This window comes from Belonocnema kinseyi, chromosome 2 (assembly GCF_010883055.1).
Source record: "Belonocnema kinseyi isolate 2016_QV_RU_SX_M_011 chromosome 2, B_treatae_v1, whole genome shotgun sequence".
Lineage (NCBI taxonomy): Eukaryota > Metazoa > Arthropoda > Insecta > Hymenoptera > Cynipidae > Belonocnema > Belonocnema kinseyi.
In genome coordinates this window covers 112,876,947-112,900,654 of record NC_046658.1, presented here as the reverse complement: position 1 = coordinate 112,900,654, position 23,708 = coordinate 112,876,947, and the positions used below count along the sequence as shown (strand labels likewise).

Sequence of the window (23,708 nt, the reverse complement as noted above, 5' to 3'; positions counted from 1 at the left end):
CGGGGTATCAGCTAAACTAAGATACCCACTCTGTTGGTTCTATCACTAACTTGTAGCCCTTGAAGAAAGAGTAATTTCGTGGTATAGTCCATTTTTCATTGGAATTCTAAAGATTATAGGCGAAATTTTTGTGAAATCGATGGTGGTCGAGTTCTTGGAAGGGAATTCTTTAAACCCTATTTATTATTCATTAAATATTTATTTAGAAGTAAAGTTTGTGTGGAGTGATGGAGATTGAATAACTAAGTAGGAAAATATCGATAGTATTGAAGTTTTTCATTGTACAGCTCAGGCATAGTAAGTGCATAGTTGCACGGTGTGGTTCTCATAATATGAGATACCTGTGGTTTTCATAACACTGTGGCTACGCGGGGGAAATTGGTTACAAAAGTGTTTGTGACTACTGCAAAAACTAAATATATCTAAATAGCAGTAAATTTATACTTCGGAAACATAGAATGAAGTTTTTTATTAAAAATAATACTTTATTCTGCATTTTATTAGCAATTTCCTGGGGTATCTCATATTATGAGAATAGTTTGACGAGTTTAGAAAAAGCACTTTTTTACATTTTTTGTATTTTCAGCATAAAAAAAATTTTTAATAAAATTTTTTATTTGAGCTTCTTATGACAAACTAAATTTCGTTTAAAATGACCTATATTACTTTTAAATTCAGTACATAGAATTCCGAAAATCACGTCAAACAGAGTTGATATCTCATATATGGGTGCTCTCCTATATATATACTTAATCAGCTCATTTACTGATTTTCATTTGTATTATACTTGTTTGACGATGTTACCGAAAATGTTGTTTGTTTTTACATATTTCTAACGGCTTACGAGATCCTTCTAGAAAGTTACAATTTAATAATTTAATAATTACAAATTTTTCATATATCAATTTTAATCTCATTTATGAGCCGAAAAAGGTGCAACCATCTCAGCCAAGACAAGGCTTGTCTTGAGACAAGTAAACCTCGTCTTAGCCAAGACAAGGCTCGACTTGAGACAAGTAAACGCCGTCTCACCTGTCGTGGCCATAAAAGTAAGACGAAGGCCTATGTCTCGACCCAGTTTTGAGACGCAGCCAGAGATCGATGTCTTGGAGACGAACTCAAGACATAACCAAGTCGAACTCAAGTCGAAGCATTTTTACTCGGGTAAGTTGCGTATTTATATTACAATGCTTTATACAACAGGAAGTAAAAATACTGCAATTCAAACAAAATAGGTTTGTTTTTAATTAAAAATAAAAATTTCCAACAAAGAATGTTTATTTTCTAATAAAAGAACATGAATTTTCGGAAAAATACATGAAGTCTCAACCGAATAGTTACATTGTATACTAAAACAAATAATTTTCAATCGAAAACGGAATAGTTAAATTTTCAGTGAAACAATTCATTGTCAATAACAAAAAAAGAATTAAAAAATGGTGAAACATTAACTGAAAAAATAGTTTCTAACAAAGTAATTAAATTTGTAGCCACGTAATTGAATTTTTAACCGCAACAGATGAATTCTTGACACAATCTGTAATAATTAATATTTCAACCAAAAAAGACGAATATTCTACAAAACATTGTGATCGTCAACGAAAATAAATTTCTAATTTTCAGCCAAACAGTTGCATTTCTAACTAAAAAAAAGATTGAATTTATACTAAAAGTGATGAATTTTTAATAAAATATATTCATTTTAGACAAAAAATTAATTTTTAATAAAGAAGATAATTTATCGAAAAAGAAAGACAAATTTTGAGCAAAAGGCATGGATTTTTAACCAAATAGTTGAAGTTTCTACTATAAAAATATAATAATTCAATTTTCATTCAAAGAAATAAATTTTCCTACTAAAATGATCAAACTTCAAAAAAATATATACATATTTTTTAACAAAAAAGTTCGATCCTCAGACATAACAGATTATAATATTAAACCGTATTAAAAAACTTTATTTAAAAAGATGAATTTGCAATCAAATTGAAATGAAATTTTATCAAAATATATTAATAACTACGAACATAAATTTTCTACCAAGAGAGATGAATTTTTAACAAAATTCATGAATTTTCAACCAAATAATAAAGTTTTCACTAAAAAAAGACAATAGTTTAATTTTTAACCAGAGAGATACAAATCCGACTAAAGTGAAGAATCTTTAAGAACAAAAGTATTTTGTCAAAAATACATAGTTCAATTTAAAAAAAAAACAGGTTATTAACTATCAACCAAGCACTTGCGTTTTTTATAAAAAATTACATTTTTACCAAATTAGAGATACATTTTTAATTAAAAAGTTAATTTTGAATTTTCATCAAGATGTAATTTTTTTCAAAAAGTTACATTTTTAACAAAAAAGACGAATTTTCAACCAAGAAAGATGAATGTTCAACCAAAACGTAAAATTTACAACCTAAAATGACGATTTTTTCAAAAATTTTTTTTTACTTTTAATCCCAAAAAGATAAATTTTAAACAAAAAAGTTAACTTTTTATTAAAAAATATGAAATATCAGCCAAAAAAGGATTATTTTTCAACAAAATTGTTAAACTTTCAAAAAAATAATTAACTTTTCGAAAAATAAAATTGGAAACAAAAAAATATTAATTGTCAACCAAAAATATATTGGTAGACTTTTCAACCAAAAAGAATTGACTTTCTTTAAAAATCTAACAAAAGTGACTCTTTCTTCAAAAACTGATTTAAAAAAAAGAGACTAGAAGTGACTTTGTGGCAGCCCTCACTTGTTCATTGAACAAACAAAAATAATTGAAGCAAGGGCTTCTTTCGATACCAGATAAATACAAACAAAATATTTTTACCTTCTACGAAGACTTGAACTGCAGATACTACCTTATCAGGCCGAATACACCGAATAATAAGTATTTTTTCAAATAAGCCTATTTTATTAAATGGTGCTGGAAAAGTCAAAGTCTGAGGCTCCTTATTATCGAAAATGTCTCTCCACCCATTAATATTTCGAGTGAAAGCTTCTTTAATTTTCTGCAAATATTTATTTTTTAAGATATTTTTCAATTGAAGAAATAAAAAGGATATTTTTTGAAAATCGACCCTTATACTTTGCTAAACCTTGACGGGAAGAAACCACAGGGAATTGATTACTGGAAAAATGATTGGTAAAATTATTTGAATAATACCATGCCCCATTGATTTCAGCAGTAACTTTATCAATAATTATCGAATAACGCCAGTACTTATTTCCCTGTAAGATCATTTTGTAAGGGAAACTTTTAATATTTCGACTATTAGAAATAAGTAAAATTACTTTTTATAATCATTATATAGCAGTTTAGAAGATCTAAAAGAAAAAGGTTTTTTTTAACAAGGTAATGCGTTACAATCCTTCAAGGGATACATTTAAAAGCAATTGTTAGCTAAAATATTGTTTAAAGCCCAAAACAATTTTTAATGAAATCTGAACTTGAAAGCGATTGAATTTACTAAGTTCCTTCAGAATATGAGGTTGAAATCACTTGCATTCACTTGCAATCATTATCAATTACAAAAAATTCAAAATTATTCTTTTGGTTTTTATTAATCCCTTTTAATTTGAGACTTTATTTCATACTAATCTTTAACAAACCGTAAATCCTGAAATGTCATTAAGACGACACAACTCATCCCAAGCCTTAGCTGGAAGCCACTCGGTAGGATTAGGATGAGGGTTCTCCAAACCGACACCACCAGTTAAAAAGAACATCCACTGAACCATGGACATTTTCCCTTGCTTGTTGAGCAAATTTACAGTCAAAAGGAGGGAAAAGAGCAACTTATCCTTCTCAAAGAGAGAACGACATATGTTTACGAACAAAGAGTATGTGAAGGATTTTGTCAGATCCTTTAATCTTTGCTCAATACTTTCCACCGTTGGGGTGTTATCAATCGTACTCTTGAAAAGATTCACGAACCATACTAGTGAGTACTGGTACATCGGATCGATATTTGCCAAAACGGCTGTAATCAAAAATTTCAAAATAATTATCATCATAAAATACTCCTTCCGCATAAAGAAGTAATATTAGTTTCAACCCACCGATTGTGAAAAAGAGAACTGTACTGTAAACAGCAATTGGTGTATATTGCAATCTAGCTGCATCGATCGACTTCTCCGTTACTTCCGCAACAGTTTGTTTAGCTTCAATTTCATTCGAGAGGGCTTTCGATGAGCTTAAAATGGAAACTGCTGTTTGATCTTCCAAGATATTCTCATCAGACGCTGACAATACCTCCAGAATTTTATCCTCGATGTCCTTCAGCATTCTTAAATGAGAATTATAATTAATTATAATCGCGAGGTTTCGTATTACAAGATCTTTCAATGATACTTACTTTTTATTTTCTGCGCCTTGGATAATTAGTTGATTTTTTTCAGCCTCAAGGTCAGGTCTTTCCTTCGCGACAACAATTCCCAGGAGCTGATCCTCTAAACCAACCGGTGTAATCATGAAATTTAAAAGGGCCACCTTGACTGCAATCTCTGGTAAATAGTGAGGATTTCGTAGCTTTGTTGTAATGTAAAGTCTGAAGAAATAGAAATTCCCTTAATGATTTTAAATTAAAATTAAATTTTGTCATTTATATATGAACTACATACCTGAATTTGGCATTGTACTCAACAATGGAGTCACCCAGCTTAATGCATACAGTTCCACTCGCCTTGAAAGTCTGCTTCAGCAAAAGTGGTTCAAGAGCTGCATCCAATTCCGAACCAACATTTTCTAGAAGAACAGGTTGGCCAAATTGAACCGCATTTTCCAAAATCCTCATATAATCTGACTGTGTGAGTCTGATCACATGAATATTCGAAGCCTTTTCCATATTCTTGACCCACTTGTTAGCCTGCCCCTGTGGATCAATCATCAGTGGCCATCGTCTCGAATTACTAACGATGATGCCATTGTCTATCGAAAACAAATCACAGGGTAGTCCAAAAATATTCCAAGATCGTATCAGAACAGGATTGCCTAAAATTTGGGTCAGTTGATAATCCTGAGTACAGTAAACATCCAAATTGGTACACATTGAAATCCAATTTTCAATCTGTTTCTGTCTATAGGGCATTGTGAAGACTCCGAGATATGACACAATACCGGATCCGATTAGAATATCACCTGTGAGTTTGTAATAACGTTTCCCCAAGATCTTCGCTGTTTCTGACCATCTATTATATTCTCCACCTAAACCTCCAATCAATTCTTCTGCTCTTTTGAGTTTCTGTTCACACTCGTTCACTTCATCAATCATCGTTTGGTAATCTCGTTTACGTTGTGCCAATATATCTTCGAGGATAGCTAATCGATCCTGAACTTCTTTCAACTGAGCTCTCTTCACTTCCAGTTGAGCCATCGCTTCATTATAAACAGCTTCAGCTTTCGCTAAAGCAACTTTTTTAGGTGCAACAACTCTAGCAACCTTCTCATATTCCGAAATCGCAATAACCCAACGACAGAGACCTTCACAAGCAGTTGAAGCATTTCTGATCTTGTCTGGATCGAAATTTGGATTTGTAAGTATCGAGGTTCTAATCTTAGTGATGATCCTTTCGAGTATGTTATCCTTGTCGTAGCTCAGTAAGGCATCTAGAAAATGCAAATCTCCGAGAATTCGCAGCGACGGCTTCCAATAGTCCTCAACCATTCTTCCATCGTCTCCAGGAACTCGATCAGGTTTCACATCCTGGAAATACAAATTGTGTTGCAAAGTATCCTTTAATCGACTTTGTTATAAAAATATTTTCTCACCTTTAAGATGCAAATTGCCTCCATGACTAATTTAACTCCAGCTGGAGGATTCTTCATAGTCTTGACAATTTGAATATCTTGGGGAGTTAAAGTATTCAGAGCTGCATTCGCTGCATTCAGAATGGGCATGACTTCTTGCAAATCAGCATCACATTCAGTTCGAATTTCTTCTGCCTCTCCAGCTACAACCTGGAATATTAAATCATTTTTATTAATTAAAAGAATCTAAACTTTTTGTTAGTATACATCTAGAAATATTTTCATAATTACCATTGCTGCCTCTTCGTCTTTCTTCACAACTTGCTCAATCGCAGCGACTTCAGCATTCTCTTTCTCAACACTTTCTAGCATTTTCTCTACATCTTTTGCAGCTTCAATTAACTTTGGCTGCAAAGCAACCAGAGTCCCCTGCATTTTCTCAACTTGCTTATGAGTATTATCCAACTTTCCAAGTCCAGCCACATACCTCCTCTTTCCATCAAGCACTTCCCTTCTCTTCTTCTCTAGAAGATCCTTGAACGTATTGATTAATTCGAGATAGGAAGTTGGAGTCACATAACTATACCTCTTTGCTTGAAGGAGGAATTCCTTTGAAAGATCTTGAGTTGATACATGAAACGCTTGGCACATTTCGATACAGGCATTCCTTTCAGTCTCAGGCAATTTGATCTCTCCGAGAAATTTGGTAGCCACAGCCAGTAGAGCATCTTCAGGCCACGGCTGAAGCCAATCAATAGTACAGCAGTTAACTAGAGCCGGAAATTTCCTTATTCGGATGCGAAAATTGTCTCCTATCGGTGACATAGCCACGACAATATGAAGTTGTTCTTTTACGACTTGGATGAAGAAGTTGAAAAGGGCTATAGGACTTCCATCAGTTTGGAGAGATTTATCTCTTTGTCTATCAATCTGCCTCATCTGCTCACAGATTTCTGCTTTTTCATCTGCTTCAAAGAGGTTTGGAACTTCTCCTGAGTTTAGGAGATTACTGATGTCTTCTAGGAAGCCTTCTTCTTGAATCTGCATATCAGTGAAAAGGAAAACTGTGTGCAATTCGGTGGTTGCTGTTTTTCGAAGGATGCTCTTTAAATCTTCATGCCATTCATTTTTTCCATATTGCCTGGAAATTTCTACTTGGAAGAGGTCATAATCGGATATGTGGGCTGCCAATCGAGTTAGGGATTGTCGACCTGATCCACCAACTCCCACGAGTAAGGCATGACTTCGAGGCTGCATTAAAATCCGACTTATTTTTGAAAGATGCTCTACTGCGAATCTGGTATTGAAAAAACATTATTACATGAAGAACAGTCTTTAGATCTAGAAAAGTTTCAAGATTCAAAATAAGTTGATTTCCTACCTAAAGAGAACTAAATTCATTGGAGTCTTAGATATGGAATTATAATCGCTTAAATACTCTTCTACCACTAAGGAAAGATTGTCCAGATTTTTTACTTCCTTGTACATTTTTTTGTCACTCGAAGGCTCGCTGAAGTCGCAGTACACCAAGTTACGTAAATGAACTTCAGTTATCTAGAATAAGTAGTTTGGATAGAAATTTGCAAAAATATTGATATAACGCATATATCACTATTACCACATTATATCCAGTATCAAGAAAATCGCTGAAAAGTTCATTCATATCTTCATCCATTCGATATGAGAGAGTTCTTCGAATCTGTTCCGCAAGCCAATTCGCGTCATTATCATCCACCAGACGGTCTCCATAAACACGAAGAACTTCATGCACCCATAAACGTTTCATAACCTCCTAAAAAAATTTTCAGATTGATAATAAAAGATGCATATTTATTACAATGATGCCCACAACTAATCTATAAACATCGGCTAACATTTACGAACCACATTTGGTGTTGATTCAACTCTAGAAAGCAGAACTCCCTGAATTACCCTCGAGAAGTCTCGAAGATTAAACAAATAATGCGACTTGGCTGGAGTTGGTAACAGATTCTTCGTGATCTCCTTATAAATATCAAGAGTTCCGTAAACAATATAATTAACACAAGATTTAAAATGATCAGGAAATTCTCGAGACACAAGATGCCAGCTCATGATCTTGCTGAAAATAGCCACCATAACATCATCCTCAAATTCAGAAATGCCCAATGTAAAAAAGTGCCTTTTGAATCTTGGTGTAACGTCTTTTCCTCCAGAAGGTGGACCCATTGCACAAATTAATTGTACATCAATTAATTTCAAATAACTCATATCTCTGAGATCATACCAAGACCAGTGATCGAGCCACTGTCTCAATAATTCAATAGGAGGCTGAGCACCATATTCTTCCTTTAACGGCATAGAAAGATCATCAACAAAAACAATCCAATGTTTCCCAGGGGGAGCACCATAAACGCCTTTTCTTCTCTTGTCTAATTTACTCATTATGATGTCCTGGGTTTGATTCGCTGTTGTTTGAGCCGAAAAGGTCACGAAAAGAGGTTTGTAAACTTGAGGATTGTTTTTCTTAAGCAGAAAATCCATGATATAAACTGATTTTCCTGTTCCAGTTGGACCAACAAAAAGAACTGGTTTTTGATTGCAGATGAGTTGATCAAAAAGGTGGAAGTAACGCACAGTTTCAATTGTAGGAATGATTATCTGATTTACGGGAATGTCCGGAGGAATAAGTGGAAGATTTTGTAAATCGTCGGTCCAAGGTTTCCATTTCCCCTTTCCTTCCCTGATAAACTTGTAATCAAACACGAGACCAGCTGATGGGATCATTGTGATATAAGGTTTCTTAGGATTGGAAACTTCTTCCAAATGAAAGCGTTCTCTCATCTCGTCAGGAAACTCGCGCTCTGTCAGGGCTCTAAATAGCATGCTAAACCATTCTCGATAGGCGGGCAGCAAAGTTCCGCCCATAGCCCAAATACAAGAAAAGAAGAAGGACCCCTGTTAAGAATTAGAAATTAGTTATCCTATTTTAGTTTATTATGCTTTCATAGATCCCCACCTCGATCTGAGCTCTGATTTCCAAATCAGACAAGGACTTCAGGTATTTTTCGTCTTTAAATTCGACCAAGAAACAATCAAAAAGAAGCATCACCGATCGAGTTAAATTCGCATCAGGCATGTATATTATTTCCTAAAATTATATTTTTTAGCATCTTGATCTTCGAAAGTAGTTTAAAAATAGATTTTGGTACCCACTTTAGCACCTGATCTTCGGATAAGCGTCAAGAGAGCAGGACAGAATCTCAGAAACATATCTTTCATGTGAAACCTGATATGCTCACTTAATAATTCTGGCAGAGTATTCATCCATGATTCTAAAAGTGGAGTCCAACCCAGTGAAACTGGTTCCATGTAAATCATACCACACCTTGAAACTGTGGCTGGTGAGGCAACCTAACCATCAGGAAAAATGTTTAAATCTTTTAATTATAACAAATTATTTTCAAAATAATGATTACCTCCAAATCCATCGGCTCAAATATCAAATTAGTCGTAGGAGCCAGTTGTATTATTTCTCCAGACATCAAACAAAGCTTTTTATTATCATCTAGCACAGTGTTCATATTTTCAATCCACACAGCATCAACAGGACCATCAAAGATGAGCCACTTCCGATTTTCATTTGTTGAAACTGCAAATGCCCTATAACTAAGGGCCAAGACTCCATCGCTCCATTCATGTGAAGCTGGATCAAAGTTTCCATACAGTTGACCCATTGTAATCGACTTAGGATTAATAACAATAATCTCGACCTTATGTTCATCCATCAGTTCTCTCTCCTCAAGCAAAGCTAAGCATTCAGCCAACATCTTATAAGCTGATGTCTTTCCAGAAAATGGTAGGCCCACTATCATAAACCCATGCCTGACTATCATCATCTCGTAAATTTGTTGTATCTTCTCAAGGAAATAGTCCGTGCATTGAATGTTCGCATTAGCACAAGCTTCCCTAGTGCAAGCATTAATGTGAGTGTAATCTGGATCGGGAAGAACAACTCCAGGAAAAAGATCAGAAGCAATTCCTTGAAAGAGGGGCAAATCTTGATTCAGAAATTTTGGTAGGTTCACATCATTGATACTTCTTAGAAGAAGAATATCCTCAGATTCATTTGGATACTTTAGTTTTAGATTACCAGCAGCAGTCAAAACAGATTTAACAGCTCTCATCCCATAATCATAATGACACTGGCTACTCAACTGCTCTGAGCAAAGTTTATAAGCAGTCACGATTTTGACAGCCAAAGATCTTCCAGTATAAAATCCAAAAGAGTAAAGCATATTTTCAGAGATGAGGGCATAATCAGGAACCATCATTGCTACTGATCTAAAGAGTGCTTTTAAGTTATCTGGCAATTCAGACCTTCCTGCATATCCTGGATTCATGGTGATGAAAACTGCACAAGTGGGATCAAGGGTGATTTCAGAACCCTCAAAAGACAATTTTTCCGCACCGGAATGTATGCCTCGCTGAATTGTTAGGATTTGTTGAGCTACTACGGAGAGTACTTCCAGGTCTATTCTGTTAAATTCATCAAAACAGGACCAGGCACCACAAGATGCTAGACCTTTGAAGAACTTTCCGAGAGCGATGTAATCTAGACCATCTGAACAATTGAAGACGACACATTGCTTTGCCATGGCTTTGGCAAGATCCTTGGTCGTTTCGGTTTTTCCTGTTCCAGCTGGTCCTTCTGGAGCTCCACCCAGATGAAGACTTAGAGCTCCAAATAAGGTGCGATAGCAGCGGTCTGTTAAAGGAGTTATCACCAACCTTCCTGTATTGCCTAGGTACTCGTATCCATATTGTAAAAAGGAGTTGATCATGTAAGTAAACATATTCTCTTGCTAAATTAATTAATTTTCATTAGTAGATATTATATTATCAACTGATAAATATTAAAAAAGAAAGATATTTGAAATCTAGCTGATCAAACCTGCCAATAGTATCTGAGTTGACAGAGCCACTTGAAGTCATTATTGCTTGTAACACCTTCTTTCACAAGATCTGTTAGTACATCCTTTCCATGAACATCCAGTGTCACGGAAGCCTCTATTAAAAACAGAGTATTTAAAGAAGAACGTTAAAGAGATGAAATTTTTTATGAAGTACCTAAAGAGATGCGATTTTGTTTAGACAGTTTCCCCCTGATAATCAGAATAATGTCATTTAGCTCTCTTTGACATTGATCAAGATACTTCCGAAGGGCTCCAGCAGGATCACGCTCATTCAACATAGCCTCCTCTATTTGTTGAGTCCAGTATAATTGATTAACACAAAGTACAGTCTGTCCTGGCCATTCTAGAACCCAAGATGTTCTCTCTTTTGTTGGGTAGTCTTGAATTGCCATGTAAACTGTTTGACGAACACTCTTTCGCATATCGGCTTCTAATTCCACAAGCCATTTTTCGACCTGGCCTCTCGCAGCTGCTGTAGATATCACATCTACCAACTCAACAACTTCTCCTTCAGCAGACCTCATAGCATGAACCATCAAGTCATCGTCGAAAGTTAGCTTCGCTATTCCTTCAAAACATTTCTTCAAATGTGGTTGCACTCTAAAAATCATTAATCAGTAATTAAACTTTATAAATTCAAAAGCTAATTTACTTGTAGATTCTTTACCGAGTTGGGTCTTTTGTTTCGGACAAAATTTCCAGCAATTCATCATTGGAGAGGAAGAAGAATCTTGGGAAGAAGAGTCTCTTCTTCTCCAAGTAGTCATTTAATCCTTTCTGTATCAATTCTAACAAGCCCAAACTCTTCTTCAGTCTTTCCAACATCTTGTCTATTCCCACCACAGATAATACCCTCGGATCAGCATGAACAGTTTTCATAATATCTCGCCAAGTTTTATCAACAGTGCTGAACTTTCGTCCTTCTTCTGGCATTTGCTGCTGGATATCAGGTGAAGAAAAAATTGGCTCCAAATACATCCACGTTCCCTGAACCATCAACCACTGATCTAGAATATCTTGAAGCAAATACAACTTCTTCTCCCATTTTCTACAAATAGATAGCTTCATGACATACTCATATATATTCCATAATTCCTACAAAAATTGTTATGATCTAAATTACTAAATAGGAATAAATTCGTACAATATTTGGGCTTCGAATGGTTTGATGTAGGCTGAGTTCTTCATGGTGACAGCTTTAGTGATGTGATCATCAAGCAAGACTTGAATATCATCAACACCAGCGACAACATAAGTTCCAGTATCTTTATAAGGATTGACAGTGAAAACCATTTCCACCCAATCCTTGTGCATCTTATCTATACTTTTCTCTATAGTACTCTCTTTACTAGCACCTTCTGAAATGCTTTCGAATTGTTCAACGTACACATCAAGATTCATATTCAAAATCTTTCCAAGAGTCAAATCTGCATCGACCTTGATTGAAAAGCCAACTATTTCCGAAATTTGCTCCCAATGTCTTTTCTTCATTCCCGGATTACCTAGCGTCGACACGATTGGCATGTGTTCTCTAAAATCCTCTATCTTCTTCCTTACATTTAGAGCAAGTATCTTAGATTCAGTTTCCTGAAAGGTTTTTTCCAATTTGTAGAGAGTTCTAAAAAAGTTATACATTATTTATAGCTATGGATATGTATTAGTGAATTAAACATTAGTCAAGTTTCAAAACCATTATTACCTATAAGCCATTGATGCATCATTATCTATATCTTCTGGATTAGAAGTACCAATTAGAGAATTCATCCATTTCTCATATTTCATCAAGAAATCACAACCAGCATCAAATAATTTTTTGAAGGGTACTAAGCGATCTGCGATTTTCTTTCGCATTGGATACTGAGTTGTTTCCCATCTAAAAGCTACTTCTTCTTCATTAAATTTATCTATTTTCTCCATAGCTTTAATCAATTTGTCTTCTAAAGTCTGAGCCTTTTTTTGATAATAGAGGATTTCCTCTATATCGCCGAAGTATTGCATTTCTTCCACTTGTTTTGAGTAGGATTCCAGCTCTTCTTCAAATCTTTGATACCTAACTGACCATATTAAAGATATTTGAAAAATTTAAGAGATTTCAATTAATGTCAAAGGTTTCAAAAAGCTTTTATATGGTTTTCAAACACTAACAGATATTTCAAGAAGATGAAAAAGATTTTAGGGCAATTCGCGTGATTGCAGAGATATAAATACGGTATTTCAAAAGATTTCAGAGAATTTTAACGGATTTTTTAGGACTTTAAAGTAACTCGAAAGATATTTCGGGTATTTAAGAAGAGATTTCAAATATCTAAAGCTATTTTTTAAAAAATCGCGAATATTTAAAGGTTTTAAGGCATTCTACGGTTTTTAAAGTAAAAAAAAGATGTCAAAATATTTAACGGTTTTTCAATAGATTTTATAATAATTTCAGGATTTTACAGAATATTAAAAAATCTCAGGAGATTTTTTGTAGGATTTTATAGTATTGTAAAAAAGCCTAAATTGTTAAATAGGATTTCAAAGATTTCTAGGAATGTTGGAAGAATTCGAAAACTCTTAAGAATTTAGAATGATTTTATAAGATTTAAAAAAGCCAAAGAATTTCAGGAATTTTAGAAGTTAAATGAAATTTTAAAAAATCTCAAAGTTTTTCAATGGATTTTAGTGATTTTACGGATTTCTGAAAAATTTCAAAAGATTTTAAGGTTTTTTATATGATTTTATATTATTTTAAAGAAACCCAAAGTATTTCATAGTATTTTCAAGATTCCTAGGAATTTTTGAAGAATTCGAAGACTTTTAAGAATTTGAAAAAATTCAAGGAATTTCAGGGATTTTAATGATTTTGCGAAGTTCCAAATAATTTCAAGAGATTTTAGGAGGTTTTTATAGGAATTTAGAGACATAGGATTTCCAAAAATTTAAGGAATTTCAGGTATTTCAAAGATAAAAGCAAGTTCAACAGATTTGACAAAATTCTAAGAATCTCAAGATTTATTTAAGGTTTTTTCTGAAGAATCTTATAAGATTTCAAACTAGCTCAAAGTATTTCCTAAGATTTCAAAGATTTTTACACTATTTTTAGGAATTTCGGAAAGTTTTTTCAACCTTTATGAAGGAATAGAAATATTAAACGATATTTTTCAAGGATCCTGAAGGATTTTTTAAAATTATACAGCTTTTTAAGGGACACAAAAGTGTTTTATAAGATATCAAAGATTTCGAAGAAGTTCAAAGAATATCAAAAGCTTTAAAGGATTTTCTAGGGTCTTCAAATTTAAAGGTTTATATTACAAGAAATTTCTAGGGAATTCAAAGAATTCTATAGATTTGTAAAGGAACATAAAAAGATTTCAAAGATTTCTGAGAACGTTCAAAGAATGCGAAAGTTTTCATCTATGTTCAAAGTATTTCAAGTATTTAAAGGTATTTTGAAAGATTTCAAGGAGTTTTAAAGGATTCTATGAATTTCAGCGGATTTCATATGGTTTAAAAGATTTCTACTCAATTTCTAGCAATTTCCAAAAAGATCAAAATTAATTTCTACGGTTATTAAGGGATTCAAATATTTAAAAGTATTTCAAAGAATACTATAGGTTTTCAAAAAATGTATTGTACTCTAGGAGCTTTTAAGAAATTTAAAGAAATTTAAAATGCTTTGAAAATATTTACAAGTTTAATAATGGATTTCATAAGATTTCATAGAGTTTTGAAGATTTCAAGGTATTTTAAAAGGTTGCAAGGAAACTTGAAGGATTCTTCAAAGAAATCTATAGGATTATTAAGGAAATTCAAAATTTTTCACAGAATTTCAAAGGTTTCTAAGAACTTTTAAGCAGTTCGAAAGTTTTACTGTATTTACAAAGTATTTCAAGCGTTTAAAGGTATTTTAAAATATTTTAAGGAATTTCAAAGAATTCTATGAATTTCAGAGGAACTCAAAGGATTTAAACAATTTTTACTCAATTTCTAACAATTTCAAAAAAATTAGAAATAAATTTCCACGGTTATTAGAAGTTTCAAATAGTTTAAAATATTTCAAAATGTATCATAAGTTTTGAAAATGTGTACTATATTCCACGGGATTTTCATAAATTGAAAGAAACTTAATATGCTTTGAAAATATTTTAAAGTCTTTCAATGGATTTCATAGGATTTCAATGATTTCAAGGTATTTTCAAAGCTTTCAAGGAACTTCAAAGGATTTTTTAACAGAATTTCACAGGGGTTTTAAAGAAAATCAAAGTATTTTATAGGTTTCAAAGAATTCTAAGAACTTCCAAACAATTCGAAAGCTTTTAAGGAATCTTTGGGGAATTCTATCGTGTTTCAGAGAATAAACTTATTTTAGAATTCATTCCTTTTTTAATTAATCTCATAGGTTTTCATAGGATTTCAAATTATTTAAATATATTTCATAGGTTTTCACGCAATTTTCAAAGGATTCGAAGGGTTTTATGGAGTTTAAAAAGATATTATAGAGCTTCAATGAAACTCAAAGGATTTCACGGGGTCTTAAAGGTTTCAAGAGATTGAGAAAGGTTTCTAATGTCATTTTTGCAATGGGAATGTACGAATTTTAAATATTTTACAGGATTTCAAGGAGTTTTTAAAGAATTCGAGGAATTTCGATTTACCTTAAAAAATGTCAGTTCTTTGAAGTGATTTCACGGAATTTTATACAATTGCATGGTATTTCAGAAAGACTGAATAGAATTCGAAGATGAATTTAAAGATTTCAATTAAATTCACAAAAGTACAAAGGATTTAAGGAATTTCAAAAGATCTCAAATACATTTTAATAAAGTTCAAAAAAAGGGATGTCAACATAATTCCCGAAATATCCAGTAATTCAAATGATTTTAAGTGATTATACTGGATTTATTAAGATTACTAAGATTCTTAAGATTCTTGAAATACAATCATGCATACAAACAGTATGACAACATTACAAAGTCAGCTGGGGTCAATTTGACCCCATGTTAGTAGTATGTCATTTTTCGGAGGTGGAAGTAATGAGGGTTAAGATTATTATTAATTATAAAAAATTTAAAAAATTTCCAGGCTATTCATAGGGTTCAATGGGATTGTATTAGAGGTATGGACTGTGGAGTAAAGTTTAAGAATCGTTATCTCTTTCATTTCTACATTTCTAAAAAAAGGAGGCTAAATACTTTTAAGAGCGTCTTGAAACTCTTGAGACTTGTTCTCTATGATGATCCTATTATCTTCCAAAATTTGAGGTACTTTGTGGTACCACTGAAATGCGTTGTTATTGGTATGAATCTCTTCCTCCGTGAGAAGCCAGTAGTCAGACAAAAACTCTACAATCTCGATAATATCCTGGAGACTACTTTCCAACTGCTTTAAGGAAAACTTCTCCACCTTTTTCATATAATCGATGAGCTCCATCAATTCAGCAGTGTTTGCAGGAGCACTCAAAGCCCGATCAGCAATCACTTGGTATTCTTCTCCAACACTTTTTCATGGGAGAAGTTACAAAAGTATTAAGAGTGGAATCTCGAAATCCCGATATCATTATCATTTTCTGTTTGCTTCCTTATCTAAACTTTATGGCTATAACGAGGCCCCAAATTATTTTTCAGAATAGACCATGCTTTCCCTCCCATTTTTTAGAAGTAGTCGGTATTACCTATATTTTGTATATTTTTTTAATTCCAGAGTTTTTCCAGAATTTGGAATCTATTTAATGGGTTCATTACTCACTCTTAGTTACCGTTCACAAATAGCGTTAACAATTTTGGGCTACTTTTGAGCCCCTACTCCCTCTCCCCAATGTAACCATTGGCTAAAAACAGATTTTCAATAACAATGTATTGCATTTCCAATTACATTCTTGAAGTTTCACTTAAAAAAGGTTTTCTACTGAAAGAAAAAAAATTTGCATAAAAAAAAATATTCTATAAATAACAAAAATTATCTTTAGTCAAACAGTTATATTAATAATCGGATAAGTACATTTTTGAGCTTAAGAGACTCATTTTGAACAAAGTAATTGAGTTTTAACCAAACAGTTACATTTTGAACCCAAATAGAAGAATTTTGAAGAAAAAAGTTGAATTTTCAACACGATCGTGAATAAAGCAAAAACAAAATAATAATGAGGAAAGGAACCAGAATTAGTTGTGTTTTATCGTTTAAACATAGCCAATATTTAAATTTTATATTGTTTAATTATTATTGACTATATGACTATTAAATATATAAAAATTACTGTAAATTTTGTTTTTAAACATTATTTCATCAATGGAAAACGTTTTTTTTAACTTATTTATAATGTATTTCAGTCGATAGAAATTCACCCTAGAATCCGCGAATTTAGGTTATTCGTAAATAATTTTAAAACTTTGACTTTAAATTGAATTTAAATTCCTTGACTCCTTGGTGCATACGATATTCAATGTAACAAAGGTATGATTTAAAAGGTTATCTTGTCTGAAATGTATGGTTAGGTTTATGCAGCCATAATCGAGCACAGGCGACTGCGTATGCGCATGAGCACAGTACGATTATAAGCCCATAATATTCTAAGGAGAATTATGAATTCATTATTGTACATCGCGCATGCGTATGCGCTTCTCCTGTTTGAACAGCTAATTTCACAACTAAAAAGAAGCTGATAAAAGCGTATTTCATGCCTGCGTTACATAAATACCATTATTTAGCCTTTGGTAATATTGTCAACATTATTGTAGCGATTCGCCCTGTTTGACGGTATATATGATATTTTTTAAAGTAACAACGGTTTGGGTGGTGCACTGGTCAATAAGTCAGGACATACCCAATTATTTTTTGACATTCTCAGGCCTGGCTATAGCTTCGTTTTATTTGCTTCATAGGGTCCGATCAAAAACTACATCATGCTGTCAGGAAGAAGGATGATGCAGAACATGACATCACTCTTTCCCTCTATATCCATTTCATTTCACTCTATTTCACTCTATATCCATTTTTTGAAGAATTCCACTTTTTCACATTATTTCGTTTCTTTGCTTAAATGCAAACTGAATTAATGGAAGCCACTAAGAAAATCCAACTATTTTTCATTATAAGTTCATTATTCTTCATTGAAAAGTCTTGCATTATATTTTTGGTTCAGAATTGATCTCTTTTAGTTAAAAATTCTACTGTTTTGCAGAAAATTGATTGTCTTTAATTAAAAATTTAACTCGTATTAAAATTTGCATTAGGAATTCATCTTTTTTGTTGAGAATTCAACTATTTTGTTAAAAAATTCGTTTATTCTTTGTTTTAAATCCATTTTATCATTTGCAAATACAACTATTCTATTCTTGGTTAAAGTGCTTTTCTTTCATGGCTGAAAAACCTTTTCAAGTTGGAAAATCAATTCTATTGTTGAATATTCATCATTTTAGTTTAACAATTCATCTCTTCAGGTAGAAATTTCATCTTCTTTTGATCTTTGATTATAATAATAATTACATTTTTTTAGTTGAAAAATCTAACATTAAATTTCTCGTTGAGAATTCATCTGTTTTTTTTTTCAATTTGATGGCTTTTTATTTGAAATTAAAATCTTTTGTTGGTTGACATATCAAAGATTATATTTTCCGTTATGAATTACTCTTTTGATTAAAAATTTAAGTACGCCGAATTCGTCGTTTCAAATGGAAAATTCATCTTTTTGGTAAAAAATTAAAAGCCAACTGTTTTCTAGTCAATTTGTCTTTTAAGGTTGAAAGCACAACTCTTTTATTGAAAATGTATTTCTTTCAGTGGAATAATCATACCTTTTGATTAAAAAGCAATCTATTTTATTGAAAATGTAATATATTTCGAATTGAAATCTTAAAAAATCTATAATCAAGTAAATATGGTAACTATACATTAATTTTATCTAACAAAAGTGTTCCCCTATTATTTCTCTATTTTTGTGAAAAATCAGCCTATTTCCACCGTTTGAAAACATTTTGAGCTGTAAAGTCTTCGAAAATATTCCTTCAGTATGTTTGTCATACTTTTTCTAAGAAGAGGAAGTGAGTGAGAATATGGGGAAATAAGGTGTCCGGAATTGAGAGAAAAGTAGAGAAAATGAGGAGAGGCAAAGTAGAGGAAGTGAGGGGCAGAGAAGTAAGGAGAGTTAAGGGAATGAGTGAAGGGAAGTGAAGAGGATATAAGTGTAGGGGAAGTAGAGGGATTAAGGAGCAATAAAAAGAAAGGAAGTAGAGAAAGTGAGGGGAAACGAGGGGAGGGCAAGTAGGGGAACTGTGGGGAAAGAGTGGTTGGAAAGTAAGGGGAAATAAGGGATAGATGAGTAGAGGAAAGAAAATATGTAAAGTGAGGGGAATAAGCGTACAGGAACTGAGGGGAAATTAGGAGAGGGTAAGTAGGGAGTGTAAGAAGAAATTAGAAGGGAGAAAGTAGTTTAAGTAATTAAAATAGGGACAGGGGAAATTAGCGCGAGTAGGGGAAGTTAGAATAATTTAGGAGAGGGAAAATAGGGGGAGTCAAGGGTAATTGAGGAAAGGAGAATAGAAGAAGTGACATGAAATTAGAGGAAGGGAACTAGGTAAAGTAAGAGGTAATGAGGAAACGGAGAATAAGGGGAAATTAGGGAGGGGGTAGGGGAAGTTAGTGTAAATTAGGCGAAGTAGGGGAAATTATTGAAAACGAGGATGAGTAAGAGGAGAGAGTGAGGGCTGGTGAAGGTAATCCAGTGGGCACAAAATTTGGCGACGTCTTTACGACATCGTGACGACATCTTTACGATAACTTTACGACATCCTATATCCATGTCGTTAAGGTCGTTAAGTAGTGGAATATAGGGGTAGCAGGGAAGGGAAAGTATGCGAGAGGAAGCTTTGAACGATTCAATTATCTTCTTAATAGGCCAAAAAGCTTTCTGTGGGGATTCTAGCTTTGTGTGACGATCTTTGACAAAGAAGGGGTGGAAAAAGTGTTCAAAATAGCCTGACGTACCTTTTTAACGGCCCTAAATTAAATTATTAATTAAATTTCAACGTCAGGAAAACCGAATAATAATCGAAATTAATTTTTCTGAAGACTTACTTCTTTGCTTTAGATTGATACTGAGTAACTAAGCGATTTAGCAAAGCATTTTCAAACGATTTCAAATTGTTGACGACAGTCTCAATGAAACTTGTATAGCTCGTTTCGAAAAACTCCGTAAAGGCAGTTTTGTCAATTTCAATAGGGATTTGAGCTGCCAAATTATGATAATGTTCAATTCTTTCTCTGTACTCTTCAAGATTATGTGATTCGTTAGCTAGAAATTCATTGACTTTTTGAAGTTCTTCATTATTGAAAAATTGAGCATATCTGAAAAAGAGATTCGGTAAATGACGTGTTTAAATAAAAAATGGTATTAATTTATTAAAATTTAATGAAATAATAAATATGAATTGTCGTTTTGGACACAATACCTAAAAATTTCATTGAGGCATTCTTCAGGCTTGATTTTCTTTTCATTGATTATGAGGGCGATTTCCCTTTTGTATTTCTCGACTGTTTCCATTGAAACTTGTGGCTGACACAAACACCATTGGGGTTAAATATACCTTCTTATAAAGAACATTGAATAAATTTGAACTCACCTTGAGTAGAGTCTGAGGACCAAACCAATCAAGGTATAGCTGAGTTTCCAGCCTGTCAAAGCCAGTAACTGCTGCGCAAATAGCATCCAAGATACTGCAAAAAACGTCTTCAAAGTGCTCCGTTGCCGGGTCGAACATTGGAACCTTCTCTTTTACAATTATATTAAGCTTAAAACTGCGATTTCTGGCATGCTGAAATTATTATCATTTTCTTAGCAAGTCTAGAGTTAGAAAAATATACTTCCTAAATCGGAATCAGTGCAAAATGGGTTCTCTTAATGAAAGCAGTATGAACTGCAGCGGGTTCAAGTCCCGCGCCAAGTCTACATAAAAATGGATTTTTTATTATTAACGGGTTTTGGAAATCATCCATAAACTACTTTACTAATTTAAGGGGGGAGGGTTTTCTCTTAAATGAGAACTGAATTAATAGAACCCAATAAGAAAATATAACTGTTCTTGATGTATATTAAATCTTTCCTGGTTGAAATATCATCAATTACACTTTTCGTTGAGAATTCAGTTTTTTTTTTTTAATTCAACTGCCTGGTTAAAAGTTCTACAACTTTGTTAAAAATTAATTTCTTTTTGGTAAAGATTTATTATTTTAGTTAAAAACTCACATTTATAGTTTGAAATTAAACAAGTTCCTTTTTCTGGAAATGTAACGATCCCATTTCTGGTTCAAAATATATATATATATTTTTTTTAATTAATTGATCTGGTATAAAATGAACTTTTTTCTTAAAAATTCTTAATTTCGAGTAGAAAATTTAATTGTTTTGTAGAAAATACGTCTTTTTTGTTTGAAATTCATTCAGGTTTCTGGTTGAAATTTCATCTTTTTTATTCAAAATTCAACTATATTGAAAAAGAATTAAACTATTTTGTTAAAAATCAAGTTATTTATTTTTAAAAAGAACTGCATGGTAGAAAATTAACTTTCTTTTTGAAAATTCATAGTTTTGGGTGGTAAATACAACTTTGTTGTAAAAGCGTCGAGTATTTTGTTGAAAATTCGTTTTTTTTTTGGCATACAATAATACTTCTTTTTGAAAATTCATCTTTTTGACTGTGGATTCAACTATTTTTGTTAAAACTTCTTCTTTTTTGGTTGAATTAAACTAGTACAACATTAGTTTTTCGGTTTGTTGAAAAATAACTTTTTAAAGTGAAAATGTAATTTTTTCATTTTAGTTTAAAAACATATCTTTTTTCTTCAATTTAACTATTTCGTTGCAAATACATCTCTCTTGATTAAAAATTAATTTCTTGTTAGAAATTAATCATCATTAACAGAAAATCAAACTATTTTGTTAAAAATCGAACCATTTATTTAAAAAATTACCTATTTGGTTGAAAATTCATAATGCGGGGTGGAAAATTCTACTGTTTTGTGGAAAATTCATATATTTTGTTAATAAATTCGTATTTTTGGGTAGAAAAGTAATCTTCTATGAAAACTCTTTTTGTGTGTGTGTATTTAACTGCGTTTAATTCAATTTTTTTTTTATTTTTAGAACTGATATTTTTTCGTTAAAAATTCAAATACTTGATTTAAAATTCATCTTTCTTAATTAAAATTAATTTCTATTTGAAAATTCATTACTGTGGGTTTAAAAATGCATTATTTTGTTGAGTTTGTCGTTTTTGCTAAAAACTTCAACTGTTTTGTTGATAATTCATCTTTCATAATTTTTCATTTAAACTTTAAATTTTGTTTCGTCGAAATACAGAATGTTAAATCTGTCGTTACGAATTTATCTTTTTTGTTAGAGAACTAAACTATACTTTGTTAAAAATTCAATTATTTTGTTAAATTTTAGTTATTTTCTTGAAAACTCAACTATTTTTTAAAACTGAAGTTCGTGAATATTCAACGGCTACACTACTTTCGGGAAAAGGATGGGGGGAGGGGGGTTAAATGATAATATTGAATGATAGGAGATAGAAGCGGTTATCACAAGGACTTTGTAACACGTGACACTTATCTGATTAAAAACTAAAAATTTGTATCTGAAAATTTTAGTTTATCATAAAAAACTTCATTTTCAGCCAAAAGAGATTAATTTTTCAACGAGAAAAATGACGTTACTACTAAAAGAAGAATTTTCAATTAAATAAATGGATGACAAAATAGATAAATATTCAAATAACAAGAAGAGGTTTAAACCCAAACATTTTCAAGCTAAAAACTACAATGTTTGAAAAAACAGTTGACTTATAACCAAAAGAGAAGAATTTTCAACAAGACAATTAATTTTTAACCAGGAAAGACGAATGTTTAACAAAATCGTTCAATCTTCAAACAAAATGAGAAATTTTTAAGAAAAAAAAATAGATTTCTATCCAAATAGACAAAATTTCAACAAAACACATGAATTTATGAGCAAACAATTGAATTTTCAATTCATAAAGGAAAAATTTGCTACCAAAAATGGAATAGTTACATTTTTGGATCAAAGAAATTCATCTTACACACAAAAAAAAAGAATTTTCAAAAAAGAAGTAAATTTTTTAATAAATACTCTAATTTTAACGAACCAGTTCTATTTTCTACTACAGTAGTTAAATTTTGAAACAAAAATATTAATATTCAACAAAAAAGTTCATTTTAACCAAATAGTTTAATTTTGTACCAAATTGTTGAATTTGCAATCTGAAAATATATGAATTTTCAATGAAAAAGTTCATTTACGACCAAAAACTAGAATTTTCAACTAAAATTATGAATCTTCAACAAAAAAAAGATTAATTTTAAGACCTATTTTAAGACTAGTTCAGATGTCCACGATCTAGTTGGACAATTTTGACTATTTTTTTCGTCGTTCGCTTCTTTAGCAGGGAGGTTTCCTTATTAAAAACTTTTTAAATGTCCTGATATCTTGTTTAGAGAATCAAAATACTTATTTTAGGACCAGTTTCACAATCTGTTTGGACGAATAGGACTTGATTTTTTTCTTAAGGGTGGCCACAAGTCTTTAGGGGTAGTTTCGATCAATAAATCTTTATGTATTGACCTAATTATTTACCCCGACTTCTATTGAAACCAATTTCGAACGTCTTAGAGTGTTTGTTATAGACTTCACAGAAGTTTACGTACATTAGCCCCCCCCCCCTCAATATTCGGGTTTTCTGTAGCCCACTAAGTTGCACCCCAAATGCGCTCAAATGTACCACCGACGAAAAAATTTGGCCACGATACTGTAGGAATTATATCAGGTATTACGCATGTAGGGAAGTACCGTCGCGATACCCTCCCCCCCATTTGAAAATCAAAGTTTAAACATCATGACCTTGAAGATCTTCAAATGCGCTAATATGTGTCATTAAGAAAAAGTTTTGCGCCACATTACTAAACGCGTTATCAGCAATAAAAAAGAGGGGGGGGGGGCTGGCGTCCTTTTCCAAA

General features: G+C 32.2%; 1 protein-coding gene across 1 annotated transcript in view; it reads right to left on the bottom strand.

Annotated features, from left to right (window-relative positions):
- LOC117182945 (dynein heavy chain 7, axonemal) overlaps nucleotides 1–23,708 on the bottom strand; it is a 51,054-nt gene that overhangs the window by 15,847 nt on the left and 11,499 nt on the right. Inside the window, exons 5-26 of the mRNA XM_033376062.1 lie at nucleotides 20,297–20,488; nucleotides 20,126–20,229; nucleotides 19,752–20,021; nucleotides 15,875–16,179; nucleotides 12,403–12,757; nucleotides 11,848–12,321; nucleotides 11,371–11,751; nucleotides 10,858–11,303; nucleotides 10,682–10,797; nucleotides 9,207–10,592; nucleotides 8,944–9,141; nucleotides 8,747–8,878; nucleotides 7,633–8,685; nucleotides 7,370–7,540; nucleotides 7,130–7,302; nucleotides 6,040–7,045; nucleotides 5,770–5,958; nucleotides 4,623–5,704; nucleotides 4,358–4,549; nucleotides 4,062–4,288; nucleotides 3,612–3,982; nucleotides 2,830–3,010 (exon numbers count right to left, since the gene is read on the bottom strand). Of these exons, the coding sequence (XP_033231953.1) occupies nucleotides 2,830–3,010; nucleotides 3,612–3,982; nucleotides 4,062–4,288; nucleotides 4,358–4,549; nucleotides 4,623–5,704; nucleotides 5,770–5,958; nucleotides 6,040–7,045; nucleotides 7,130–7,302; nucleotides 7,370–7,540; nucleotides 7,633–8,685; nucleotides 8,747–8,878; nucleotides 8,944–9,141; nucleotides 9,207–10,592; nucleotides 10,682–10,797; nucleotides 10,858–11,303; nucleotides 11,371–11,751; nucleotides 11,848–12,321; nucleotides 12,403–12,757; nucleotides 15,875–16,179; nucleotides 19,752–20,021; nucleotides 20,126–20,229; nucleotides 20,297–20,488 (9,004 nt within the window). The remainder of the gene's footprint in view (nucleotides 1–2,829; nucleotides 3,011–3,611; nucleotides 3,983–4,061; nucleotides 4,289–4,357; nucleotides 4,550–4,622; nucleotides 5,705–5,769; nucleotides 5,959–6,039; nucleotides 7,046–7,129; nucleotides 7,303–7,369; nucleotides 7,541–7,632; nucleotides 8,686–8,746; nucleotides 8,879–8,943; nucleotides 9,142–9,206; nucleotides 10,593–10,681; nucleotides 10,798–10,857; nucleotides 11,304–11,370; nucleotides 11,752–11,847; nucleotides 12,322–12,402; nucleotides 12,758–15,874; nucleotides 16,180–19,751; nucleotides 20,022–20,125; nucleotides 20,230–20,296; nucleotides 20,489–23,708) is intronic.